At 32.7% G+C, this 13,765-nt stretch overlaps 1 protein-coding gene and 1 pseudogene across 1 annotated transcript; both read left to right on the forward strand.

Annotated features, from left to right (window-relative positions):
* The first annotated feature begins 654 nt into the window (after nucleotides 1-654).
* On the forward strand, nucleotides 655-7,623 carry LOC123882415 (putative receptor-like protein kinase At4g00960). Its single transcript, XM_045931278.1, has 7 exons — nucleotides 655-2,568; nucleotides 3,074-3,211; nucleotides 3,760-3,881; nucleotides 4,177-4,387; nucleotides 4,495-4,732; nucleotides 6,762-6,915; nucleotides 7,054-7,623. Exons 1-7 carry the CDS (start codon nucleotides 1,779-1,781, stop codon nucleotides 7,378-7,380), a joined length of 1,980 nt encoding a protein of 659 aa, XP_045787234.1. The 5' UTR covers nucleotides 655-1,778; the 3' UTR covers nucleotides 7,381-7,623.
* A 1,712-nt stretch (nucleotides 7,624-9,335) lies between these two features.
* Nucleotides 9,336-12,703, forward strand: LOC123882350 (annotated as a pseudogene).
* Nucleotides 12,704-13,765: the final 1,062 nt, after the last annotated feature.

Here is a 13,765-nt window from a genome sequence, read left to right on the forward strand (position 1 = left end):
CACCGTACGTAAGCAAACACTCTCTTCTCCCCATCTGAAGAGAATCAAGGCATCAGGGTACCGGTTGAGGAAGAACCAATCTAGCCACCATCTCTTTGTGTTTCAGGATCACTGCAAAAGAACTTTTCATCATGGATCCAAGTATTCCTAAAGATCATCTTGTCGATCCTATAATTTTATACATGTTTCTATGACTATTTTGTTTCCGCACTAAAGTATATGTCATAATATGTTGAACATGTATATGTGTTTAATCTTAATTTAGTGATTTAATTCTAACAAAATTAACTGTGTCATAGGTGCTATTAACTGTGTAGTTTCTTCTGTTGTTATTACAGGATACAGGATCACCGGCTTTCACTCGGGATACAATCATGAATCCATGATAAATAAAAAACAGAGTCATTGCAAAATTAAGTTTGAAGAATCAAAATGAAGACGAGTAAAGGAATCATGATGGTGATTTGTGCATATATCTTTTTGACTTCAAACGTTGGAATAAATGGTATATGAACCAATTAACAAGGCAACGCGGCCAAACACCCACCATCAAGAAATAAAAGTGTCAGTGCTCGTAACACACACTTTTATTTTTATCTCTTAATCCTGCATCTAGAAATGGCCTATAAAAGAAAAGAAATGGGACTAAAATATAAAGTTCGAAGATAAGATAAATAAAATTTGACAAAAAATTGTTTAAACTAAGATTTGACTTCGTATACTTCTGATTGATTTATCCTTAACCGATCAATGTTAAAACTCTCACGGTGTGTTTGGTTTGAGGGAAAAAAAGAGGGAAAAAAGAAAAACACGAAATCAATTAATGAATTTGGACTAAATTTAGTCTAAGCTTGGTTTATTGTGTTTTCTTGTTTCTGTCATGTACAGACAGACTGCTTCAGAGGAAAAGTCTTGTATTTGGTGAATACATTTCTCTGGTGGGGCTAATACATTTTCTTTTTTCTCATTTTTATGTTGATGTACATGTTTGTACGTGATTGGAATTTTCTTGAGTTTTTATAGCTATGGAGCATTTTTCATGGACAAAATTCAGGTGCAATATTTTCTTAGATATTTTTTTTGTATGGCTATTATTAACTTAGAATACACTTTGAGATAATGGTAGTATATATATTTTATAATTACATTTAGACTATTATTATTCACACGCACACACACACACTTGCCGGGTTTTGAGCCCTGCAATATAACCTCGTCGTTTGAGCACACGAGATTGATACCAGCGGTTCCCTAAAACTCCCACAGATAATTTGTGGTAATATTAAAAGTGAAGATTTTAGTAACTCCTGCAATATGATGATTTCCGAAGGTTAAAAATCCTGCAAAATGGCTCAAAAATTCAAAACCCCTGCAATACGACGCGTTATTTATATTCACTTTTGTATTTAGTACCAAATATTTAGATGAAAAGTTACTAGTGAATTATCTTTTGAGGGTGTACATTTGGACTAATCAATCCCTTTAAGCAATTCATGAACTTCCAAGGATTTTCATCTTGTACTTATTTTTCCATACAATGCATTTGGAACACAATAAAACACGTAACAGAAAGCTACAACCTTCACTCTTGACCTTTCCCAAAAATTGAATAATAAAAAGAGACTAAAACCTTCATTTCAAACCACAAATTTTATTCAACAAAACGCTTCACCCACGGCATATTAAGTAGCCCTCATATCCAAAGCTTCAATTCTCCATTTGTTAACTAATAACCACATATTACTTTTTAATATTCTGAAAAACAAAGCAAGATCAGAATGGCAATTGTGATTGTATCTTGCAAGTTATCATTTTCTTTTTATTATTTTCTCCTTCTTCTCATTATTATTGTATCTCAAGCTAAAGCCCAGCAAAATTTTTTGGACCACTTTTGTATGAACGAAAAAGGTAACTACACAGCCAATAGCACATATCAAAACAACCTTAACATCCTTTTATCCGATCTCTCTACCAACACACAAATCAACTACGGTTTCTACAATTTCTCTAATGGCCAAAAAACCAACAAAGTATACGCCATTGGACTCTGCAGAGGAGATGTTAAACCCGATATTTGCCGCAGTTGTCTCAACGATGCAAGAGTTCTTCTAACACGTCTATGTCCAAATCAAAAAGAAGCAATTGGTTGGTATGACAATTGTATGTTGCGCTACTCCAACCGATCAATATTTGGCATTATGGAAGGTTCACCTTCGTTTTACATTTTAAGCTTTAAAAATGTAACACGGGCGGATCAATTTAATCGAGTTCTTGGGAACTTGCTGATTAAATTGAAAGAAAAAGCTGCATCAAGTAATGACTCTCGTGTTAAGTATGCCACGGGTAATGAAACTGGCTTGAACTTTCAAACCATATATGGTCTTGTGCAGTGTACACCTGATTTGTCATTTCAAGATTGCAATAGTTGCTTAGATGCTGCTATCTCAGAAATTCCAAGTAAGGTTGGTGCTGGACTTGTTACACCAAGTTGTAAGATTGAATTTGAAACCTTTCTCTTCTACGATCCTCCGCTTATAGTAGACACAGATGAAACCTCTCAACCACAAGGTATTTATTTCTCATTAACTAATCACACTCAATATGTTTTTTAGTGTATTGTGGAATTTGGTAGAGTATATTTTTTTATGAGAAATTCTCCATATTCTTTTTATATGGAGAATAGTCTTATATTTTTTATTTTTTATTTTTTATTTTTTTTCTTTTCTCATTCTTATATATTATTCATATATAGGCTCTATACAGAGCTAGCTACATAAAAACAAATTTCTAAATCATATTTTTTAGAGTTTGTCTGAGTGACAAGTAAAATCTGATAAAAATTTATTTGTGTTAGAATTTCCAACTCATAATTTCCTAAACAATTCTTCCTCGATTGGAACTTTTTATCAGATTCTTCCTCGATTGAGAATTTTTTTTTTTCTTTTAATATACTTTTGCAGTTCAAAAAAAAAAGTTGGGCCTGATCACATGGTTTACTATTCAGTTGTTTTGTTTTACTTGTTTCATATATATATTGGCCTTTTTCTCATGTATAGTCTTTTTATTTTTGCAGAAAAAAGCAAATCATCTAATACTACCACCATTGCCATAGTTGTGCCTACTGTTGTTGTAGTTCTTGTTCTGCTAACTTTGATCATTTGTATATGCTTAAGGAGAAACCGCCACAGTATGGCAGGGTTAAATATCGAAGGTATGTTATGAGTGATGATTTACTCAAGTTTTCTATTTATACTAATTTTTATTTTTATGTATTATTATAAAGTTTTCAAGGTGGTTTAGGAAAAAATAGTTTATAAAGACACAATTTTTGTTGGTGAAAATTTATGATGTAGTATACAATTTATTTAATTGCATAAGCTATTTTCTTAAACAAAAAAATAAGTCAAATCTAAACGGGTTCTAGGAAAGAGATAAACAGCTTTTAATATATTATCAAAGCCTGTAATCACGAACACCTTAGTTAATCTGAACGATCTAATTTTTATTTTTTTTGGTAGAGAAACGATCTAATCTTATTGACATAGTTTATATAGAGTATTGTTTTAAATAAATAAAACTTATGTCATAAAAACTTCAAATATATAAAAAAATGTAAAAACCTAAAAAAACCATTAAAAAAAAAAATACATTGTCACATCATCTATAACTTATTGATGAACAACATTTTTGAAATTTTAAAAAATTGGAGATTTATATTGGTTATTGTATGAAGCTAACATGAAAAATATGATGATGAAGGTGAAGAGGAAATGACGATTGCCGAGTCATTGCAATTTAATTTTGATATCATACGAGTTGCTACAAATGATTTCTCTGATTCTAATAAACTTGGACAAGGTGGATTTGGAATTGTTTATCAGGTAAGATAACATTTTTATCCATTCATAAAAATATCACTCTTTTTATTTATGGATTTAATTTATATACACTGATATTTTTACACCGTCGATCAATACCAACCATGTTTTTCACCACATCACCCCACTTCACCCCACTTTCTTGATATGATATGACAAAATGGTGGTTGTTTATTGGACGATCGTGTAAAACTATTTTGCACCGTCGGTGCATATCAATTAAACTCATTATTTATAATATTATACTAAAAGAAATACTATAATTTACCATACCTATCTAAAAGTGGAATATTTTCAGGGTAAATTGCCTAATGGACAAGTAATTGCTGTCAAAAGATTGTCAACAAATTCTAACCAAGGAGACACGGAATTTAAAAATGAAGTACTTTTAGTGGCGAAGCTTCAACATCGAAATTTAGTTAGGCTACTTGGTTTTTGTCTTGAAAGAAGAGAAAGGCTACTTGTTTATGAATTTGTTCCAAATAAAAGTCTTGATTACTTCATATTTGGTAGGTTTTAATATCAACTTAATTAATTAGACAATTTATAGTGTCAAGACAATTACTGACTACTACAATAGTTTTTGAAATTCATATGATCTTAATTATATATGTAGATCTAACAAGGAAAACACAATTGAAATGGGAGAAGCGCTACAATATCATAAAAGGTATTGCCCGTGGTATTCTTTATCTTCATGAGGATTCTCGCTTGCGAATTATACACCGTGATCTCAAAGCAAGCAATATTCTCTTAGACGACGAGATGAATCCTAAGATATCTGATTTTGGATTGGCAAGATTGTTTGTTATCGGTCAAACTGAAGGAAGCACAAATAGAATCGTTGGAACCTAGTAAGTTTCCGAATATGCTTGAGATTTCTAGAAGTAAAATATAAACTTCACTTTAATTTATAACTTAGTATGTCTTAACAATTTATTCAAAGAGTTTAATGTTTTATTTGATTGTTATAACTTATAAGAATCCAACCTTTCAAAAACATATCAAAATAAATGATTGAACAATAGTTAGCACAAAACAGTTTTACACTAAGAGTGTGTTTGGATGGGGGAATTTTTTGAGGTAAAGTAATGTTTTGAGGGAATTCAAATGATTTAAGGTGAATTCCATTGTTTGGATGGAAATTTGAAGAATTTTCAAAATGATGGAAATTTAAGAAGTATTTTGTTCAAGTTAAATTTAGAGAATTTCAAAATGACACCTAAAACCAAAGAATTTGAAATTCCTTCTTCTCTGTAATCTTTTAAAAATTACTAATTAATAGTAAAACCTAAAAACCTAAAATTGACGATAAACACTAAATCGGCCGAAAATTCAAAAAATCGGCAGAAAAAACCTAAAATCGGCCAAAAGCCCAAAAATCGACTATAAACTCTAAAATCGGCCGAAAACCCAAAAAATCGGCAGAAAAACCTAAAATTGGCCAAAATTTCAAAAATCGACTAGAAGCCCTAAAGTCGGCTGAAAACCCAAAAAATCGGGCGAAAAACCAAAAATCGGCCGAAAATCCAAAAAATCGGCTGAAAACCCAAAAAATAGGCCAAAATCCAAAACATCGACTATAAACCCTAAAATCGACCGGCAACCCGAAAAATCGGCAGAAAAACCTAAAATCGGCCAAAATTCCAAAAATCGACTATAAACCCTAAAATCGGCTGAAAACCCAAAAAATCGGCCGAAAAACCAAAAATCGACCAAAAACCCAAAAAAATAGGCCAAAATCCAAAAAATCGACTATAAACCCTAAAATCGGCCGGCAATCCGAACAATCGACAGAAAAACCTAAAATCGGTCAAAATTCCAAAAAACGACTGTAAACCCTAAAATCGGCCGAAAACCCAAAAAATCGGCCGAAAAACCAAAAATCGACCGAAAACCCAAAATCGGCCAACATCCAAAAAATCGGCCGAAGAATCTAAAATCGTCCCTAAACCCAAAAAACTCGCCCGAAAACCTAAAATCGACCCAAAATCCTGAAATCGGCTATAAACCCCAAAATCGGCCGAAAAACCTAAAATCGACTATAAACCATAATATCGGCCGAAAAATGGATTTATAGTCGATTTTTAGGTTTTTCGGTCGATTTTAGGGTTTATAGTCGATTTTTGGGTTTTTCGCCGATTTTAGTTTTTTCGGCCGATTTTTTGGGTTTAGGGTCGATTTTTGGGTTTTCGATTAATTTTTTGGGTTTTCAGCCGATTTTAGATTTTTTAGTCGATTTTAGGGCTTTTGGTCGATTTTAGGTTTTTCAGCCGATTTTGTGTTACTATCGATTTTAGGGTTTTTGGCCGATTTTAGGTTTTTCGGCCAATTTTATGTTTTTTCTGCCAATTTTATGGTTTTCGGCCGATTTCATGGTTTATAGTCAATTTTAGGTTTTTCAGCTGATTTATGGTTTTTGACCGATTTTAGGTTTTTCCGCCGATTTTTTCGGCCAATTTAATGGTTGATAGTCGATTTTAGGTTTTTTGGCCGATTTTATGGTTTTGGCCGATTTTAGGTTTTTCGGCCGATTTTTTTTTTGTTTTTCGGCCAATTTTTGGGTTTAGGGTCGATTTTATTAAAATAAATAAAATTAAATGAAGGAAATTCAATTACATTACTCAAACAAAGAATTTTAAAATTGATGGAATTTCATCACTTTATCCAAACAATGAAATTTGAAAATGAAGGGAATTCAATTGAATCAATTGAATTGCCTAGTATTTTAAATCCCTTGAATTTCTAGAATTCCCCATCCAAACACACTCTAAGGAAATCAAAATTAGAACTTTGTCAATGATACCACCGAATTAGTCTAAATTTATTAATTTGAAATATCACAATATATAACTACTAATTAAGCTTGTGTATTGTACGCAGTGGATATATGGCACCTGAGTATGCGATGCATGGGGAATTTTCAGTAAAATCAGATGTCTTTAGTTTTGGAGTATTAGTTCTTGAGATTATAAGCGGTCATAAAAATAGTGCAAACATTTGTCATGGGGAGGATGTGGAGTATCTATTGACCTATGTAAGTTATACTTTTGTCACTATAATTTCTCCCTTATCATTAAAAGTGTAGATTAGAAGATTATGTGACCTAAACATTACTGTAGAAACTGATTAGTGACCTAATTGTATTTTGGTTATATGCACTTGCATTGAGCAGGCATGGAGAAGCTGGAGAGAGGGGCAAGCTATAAATATTATAGATCCATCATTAAGCAACTTTTCAGTAAATGAAATAATGAGATGCATCCATATTGGTTTACTCTGTATTCAAGAAAACGTAGTTGAGAGACCAACCATGGCTTCTGTTGCACTCATGCTTAATAGTAATTCTCTCGCTCTCTCAATACCTTCGAAACCTGCGTATTTTATGGGAGGTGGAATTGGTAGACTACCAGACATGCAGCAACAAGTTGATAATGTAAGTGGAACAAGATCGGATGAATCGGTGAACCAAATTTCAATTACTGATATATACCCACGATAAGTTTTGGTTATAAGTTTTTTTTTAGAAAAATGGTCGATCATAAGGGTGAATGGGTGCATTGTAAAAAGTATTGTTAAGTCATACCTTTTTGTACTTGGAAATATAAAGTGTAGCACATTAGTTACTGAACCAAATTAAATGTTCATCTACAAATATATTTGAAGAATACAACAAGGAACATATATAATTATAAACTTGGCGGTTAGCACTTGAATTAGCATTATTCGCTAAGGAATGAGCTTCGTATTTATTTGTCGTTTAATAAACTTAACATCAAAGTTATAACTAGACTCTAAAAATTGTCTAATATTAGACACCTCATTGTTGAACTCTGACAAATCAACACTTCTAGCTTTAATTGTGAGAATTTGGGAATCACTATTAAGCAAAACACTTTGCAATTCCAACCGGTTGATCCATCTCACCGCTTCCAAAGGAGTTATTGCTTGATTTTGAATATGCATGCAGCATTGATCCTCATTTGATGATTAAAGCTTGCATCAATGCTGCATACATACTCAAAATTACGTGTTGCTACCATCCAGGAGACAAAATGAACAAACTGGTGAGTTTCCGACTGTTGTGTGTTAAGAAGTCCCACACCGGTTGCGAGATGACGTTTCCAACTGTTGTGTGTGTTAAGAAGTCCTGCATCGGTTGCAAGGTGACCTGAATAAGTGTTAGGCCCAAATCCTCACCTTACAAGCCCACCTTACAAGCCGGTTTTGTAAGGATGAGTTAGACCCAAATCTCAATTCTAATATGGTATCAGAACCTCTTCACGATTCGTTGGGCCACCTGTTATCAAGTTTCCGCTATCGGGTCACCCACCGTTTATATCCACGCACCAAGCCCAATAGTGTGTTTATATACTAGAAGCAATCCTCACCTTACAAGCCGATTTTGTAAGGATGAGTTAAACCCAATACTCATTTCTAATTCTAAGTGTATGAATAAATATTATGGTGGAATAGTGATGTTGTGTCGCATCTTTGAATCTCATGAGTTTTAAAAACAAAGTTGATGAAGAAAGGAGTGATGTGGGTGTGCCTTTGATAAGGAAAGAGAGGCGTGGGTTCACATTTTAAAACATAAATAAATAGAAATAGGCAATAACTTGGAAAACTGCCACCAGTCGGTAAAAGTCAAACTTTCCCATAATTTAAAACTCTTCAAGTTACCCATGCTAAATGAAACTCAAATTTAATATTAGAAAATACTATCAATTGATGGGGGAGGCTAGCGTGAGAGACCAACTTATGGCGGATTCTAGGGTGGGTTAGTGGAAAGGAAGGAAGCAAGATACAAGAACAAGAAATGCAGATGGATGAGAGAAATGATGGGAAGAGAAAGAGAGAAAAACATAAGGTACTGATGGTGCATGGTATTATTCTTCATCCAACGGTTCAGACAGCTTGCCCACAGTGGGAGACCTAATCCACTCACCCACCCTAGAATCAGCCTATATTATTGTGTCTTGATTTCTAAGAAAATATCAATTGGTGCGGTGGTTCCTTCCTTTTGTCATGACTTCTACTCCTTTTGTTCAATAGTTTAATCTCTAATTTCACCTCAAAAGTGAATAAATAAAGTGTTCGGGTTTGAACCTCCACTCCTGCATAATATATGCAATATCTCTATCAACTGAGCTAAGTTCACGGAGACATAAATAGAACCACTCTATTATTCAAATAACTACATTTTTTAATCTTTTATTATTTTACTTATTAATTTTTTAAAATAAAGAATTAATTTCTAAAACTAAGATACAATTTTATTATTATATATATATTGATTAGGATATGACTATTTTTTTTTATATTATTTACATACTTTTCTCTCTTTTAAGTTTAAACAATTCAAGAACTTCTAAGCATTTTCCATCTTATACTTTAATTTATTCATACAGTGCATTTAGAACACATAACAGAAAGCTACAAGTCTACAGCTATCTATATCAAAAAGTCACACTTTTGCCTTTTCCACAAATTGAATGATTAAAAGAAGACTATTCTAGTCAACAAAACGCTTCATCCGCGCACAGCATATTAAGTAACTCTCATATATCCAAAGCTTCAATCATAATCTCAATCATTTCTTAACCAATAACAGAATGGCAATTGTGATTATGTCTTGCAAGTTATCATTTTCCTTTTATTCTTTTCTCCTTCTTCTCATTATTATTGTATCTCCAACAAAAGGCCAGCCAAATTTTTTGTACAACTTTTGTATGAACGATAATGGCAACTACACAGCCAATAGCACATATCAAACCAACCTCAACATCCTTTTGTCCAATCTCTCTTCCAACACACAAATCAACTACGGCTTCTACAATTTCTCTTATGGCCAAAATACCGACAAAGTAAACGCCATTTTGGACTCTGCAGAGGAGATGTTAAACCTGATGCTTGCCGCAATTGTCTTAACAATTCAAGAGTTCTTCTAACAAGACTTTGTCCAAATCAAAAAGAAGCAATTGGTTGGTATGACAGCTGCATGTTGCGCTACTCCAACCGATCAATATTTGGCATTATGGAAGGTTTACCTTCGTTTTTCATGTCAAACAGTAATAATGTAACACAGGTGGATCAATTTAATCAAGTTCTTGGAAACTTGATGAAGACGCTGAAAGAAAAAGCTGCATCAAGTAATGACTCTCGTGTTAAGTATGCTACGGGTAATGAAACTGGCGTGAACTTGAATTTTCAAACCGTATATGGTCTTGTGCAGTGTACACCTGATTTACCATTTCAAGAATGCACGCGTTGTTTAGATGATGCTATCTATAAAATTCCAAGTTGTTGTAATAACAAGATGGGTGGTAGAGTTATTAAACCAAGTTGTAGTATTAGATTTGAATCATCTCTCTTCTACGATGCTCCACTTATAGCAGACACAGATGAAACCTCACCACCACGACCACAAGGTATTTATTTGACATTAACTAATCATACTTAATTGCTATTAGCAAGGTACTCATTCTCAGACGATGGAAGCCATGATAATTAAGAGTTTCCCGGGAGTCATGTAAAATATGATAAAAAATTGTTTCTGTTAGAATTTCAACTCATATTCTCCTGAATGATTCTTCCTCAATTGGAGCGCTTATAAACCAGTTGGTCCTGATCACATGGTTTACTATTTTTTGGTTTTGTTTTAATTGTTTCTTATATTGGCCTTTTTCTCAGGTTACTTTTGATTTTTGCAGAAAAAAGCAAATCATCTCATACTACTACCATTGCCATAGTTGTGCCTACTGTCATTGTAGTTCTTGTTCTGCTAACTTTGATCATTTGCATACGCTTAAGAAGAAATCGCCATAGTATGGCAGCTGGGTCAAATCTCGAAGGTATGTTATGAGTGTTGATTTACTCAAACTTTCACGTTTAGACTAATTTACTACAAAAAAATCTTTTTAAATAAACTTTTATTATAGTATCAAAGATTGTAATCACGCACACTTTAGCGAATTTGGACGGTCTAATCTTATTGAGATAATCCAAATTATAAAACCTGATGTTTGTTAAGTGTTTTGAAAAGTATTTTGATTTCATAAATTACATATATGAATATTTTTCTATTTTGACTTCACTAACATGCCTTGTATCATGTTCCAAAAGAAATAGAAGATGATGATGATATTGAAATTGCTGAGTCATTGCAATTCAACTTTGACACAATTGTAGTTGCTACAAATAACTTTTCCGAAGCTAATAAACTCGGACATGGCGGATTTGGAGTTGTTTATCACGTAAGTAACATTATAGATTTAGATTCACATCAAATTCTTCATTATTATAGTATTTATGATACATGATGAGATATATTTGCAGGGTAAACTCTCGAGTGGACAAGTGATTGCGGTCAAAAGATTGTCAATAGATTCTGGACAAGGAGATATTGAATTTAAGAATGAAGTGCTTTTATTGGCTAAGCTTCAACATCGAAATTTAGTCAAATTACTTGGTTTTTGTCTAGAAGGAAAAGAAAGGCTACTTATCTATGAATTTGTTCCTAATAAAAGCCTTGATTACTTTATATTTGGTAGGTTGTAATATATATGTTTCATTAGATTGTTGCTCTCTCATTGTATTATATTTGGTTGGAGAAAATGACTACTAAAATGACTAATTTGGTGTATGTATAGATCCAATAAAGAAAGCACAATTAGATTGGGCAATGCGCTACAAAATCATTGGAGGTATTGCTAGAGGACTTCTTTACTTGCACGAGGATTCTCGACTTCGTATTATACATCGTGATCTTAAATCAGGTAACATTCTCTTGGACGAAGACATGAATGCTAAAATATCAGATTTTGGGATGGCCAGGCTGCTACTTGTTGATCAAACTCAAGTAAATACAAATAAAGTCGTTGGAACATAGTAAGTTATTACATATCTTGTTGTGATGTTTAAGTTCTTTTAATTAGTGAAAATTCCTTTTATACTAATTTATGAAATCAACATTTTTATTAATATCATTAGCCTTAACAGCTAAACAGGTTGAATAATTTGTGACTAGAAAAGTCATTATGATTAATTAAACTTTTCCACTTTGATATGTAGTGGATATATGGCTCCTGAATATGCAATGTTTGGACAATTTTCGGTAAAATCAGATGTTTTTAGTTTTGGCGTACTAGTTTTGGAGATTATAAGTGGACAAAAAATTAGTCGCTTTCTTGATGGACAGAGTCAGGAGGATTTACTTAGCTTTGTAAGTCCTTATCTCTGTTTATTATTTTTTTCATTCCATGCCAATGAAAAAGATTACATATGATAGTACTAATCATATTAAGGTAGAAATATTGTAACCATTGATCTTAATGGTATGTTATATGCAATTGAGCAGGCTTGGAGAAACTGGAGGGAGGGTACAATCATAGATATAATAGATCCATCATTAAACAACGGTTCACAAAATGAAATGATGAGATGCATTCACATTGGTTTACTCTGTGTTCAAGAAAGTTTGGTTGAAAGACCAACTATGGCAACCATTGCACTGATGCTTAGTAGTTATTCTTTCACTATGCCTCTACCTTTGGAGCCTGCTTCTTCCATCGGCGGAAGAACTAGAAGCCTACCAGACATGCAGCAACAATTTGATAATGTAAATGCAACAAGATCGGATGAATCGGTCAACCAAATTTCAATTACTGATCCATACCCACGATAGATTTTGGTTATATGTTTTTCTTTTTTAGGAAAATGGTCGATCATAAGGGATTAAGGGTGAATGGGTCCGTCGTAAAAACTATTGTTAAGACATACCATTTTGTACTCGCAAATATAAAGTGTAGCACATTAGTTATTGAACCAATGTTCATCTACAAACATATTCGAAGAGTATCTTTAGTGGTAGTGGATTAAGTGGGTAAACTAAGTTATTTTTTGTGAGTCCAAAGTTATTTGTAGGATTTAAAAAATTCATAGTTAATTTGAGTAGTTTTTACTTTAATGGTGATTGCTTATAAAGAACTAGAACTTGACCCCACATATTTACATTTTTTTATTTATAATTATTTTTGTTCAAATGGTTATGCCAATTTACAATGCATGAGTTTTGATTGAATAAAAATTTTTACATGTGAGAAGAGTTAGTTTACGTATGCTGGTTAGAGCATGTGAACTAAAGTTAGTACACCAACTATGCCACCTCACACACTAACATTGTTCCTTATTACACACGTTGGTTATTAGGAACTTGGGACTTTGAATCTCATGAGTTTGATGATTTAAAGGAAGGAGAAATTGTTTGTGGGAAGGGAAGACTAAACATTTTCCAGTTTTTTTAAAACAAAGTTGATGATGAAAGGAGTGATGTGGGTGTGCCTTTGATAAGGAAAGAGAGGCGTGGGTTCACATTTTAAAACATAAATAAATAGAAATAGGCAATAACTTGGAAAACTGCCACCAGTCGGTAAAAGTCAAACTTTCCCATAATTTAAAACTCTTCAAGTTATCCATGCTAAATGACACTCAAATTTAATATTAGAAAATATCAATTGATACTATCTTACTTAATAGGATCTGGATCTGTTCTACAGGATTATATTATTGTGTCCTTGATTTGTAAGAAAATATCAATTTGTGAGGTGGTTCCTTCCTTTTGTCAAGACATGACTTCTACTCCTTTTTGTCAGTAGTCTAATGTTTAGAAATTTTATCTTAAAAGTAAATAAGTAAACTGTCCGGATTTGAACATCCATTCCTGCATAATATATACGATGTCTCTACTAACTGAGCTAAACTCACGGGAACATAAATAGAACCACTCTATTACTCAAATAACTATATTTTTAATCTTTTATTATTTTACTTATTATTTTTTTAAAATAAAGAATTAATTTCTAAAACTAAGATACAATTTTATTATT

The sequence above is a fragment of the Trifolium pratense genome, linkage group LG1, assembly GCF_020283565.1.
Source record: "Trifolium pratense cultivar HEN17-A07 linkage group LG1, ARS_RC_1.1, whole genome shotgun sequence".
Classification (NCBI taxonomy): domain Eukaryota; kingdom Viridiplantae; phylum Streptophyta; class Magnoliopsida; order Fabales; family Fabaceae; genus Trifolium; species Trifolium pratense.

Excerpts from the sequence above, each read along its gene's own strand:
- LOC123882415 (XM_045931278.1), top strand. The coding sequence starts at position 1,779 with ATGGCAATTGTGATTGTATCTTGCAAGTTATCATTTTCTTTTTATTAT. Across the intron at positions 4,388-4,494 it reads TCTTGATTACTTCATATTTG|ATCTAACAAGGAAAACACAA; the intron begins GTAGGTTTTAAT and ends TTATATATGTAG. Across the intron at positions 4,733-6,761 it reads AATAGAATCGTTGGAACCTA|TGGATATATGGCACCTGAGT; the intron begins GTAAGTTTCCGA and ends TATTGTACGCAG.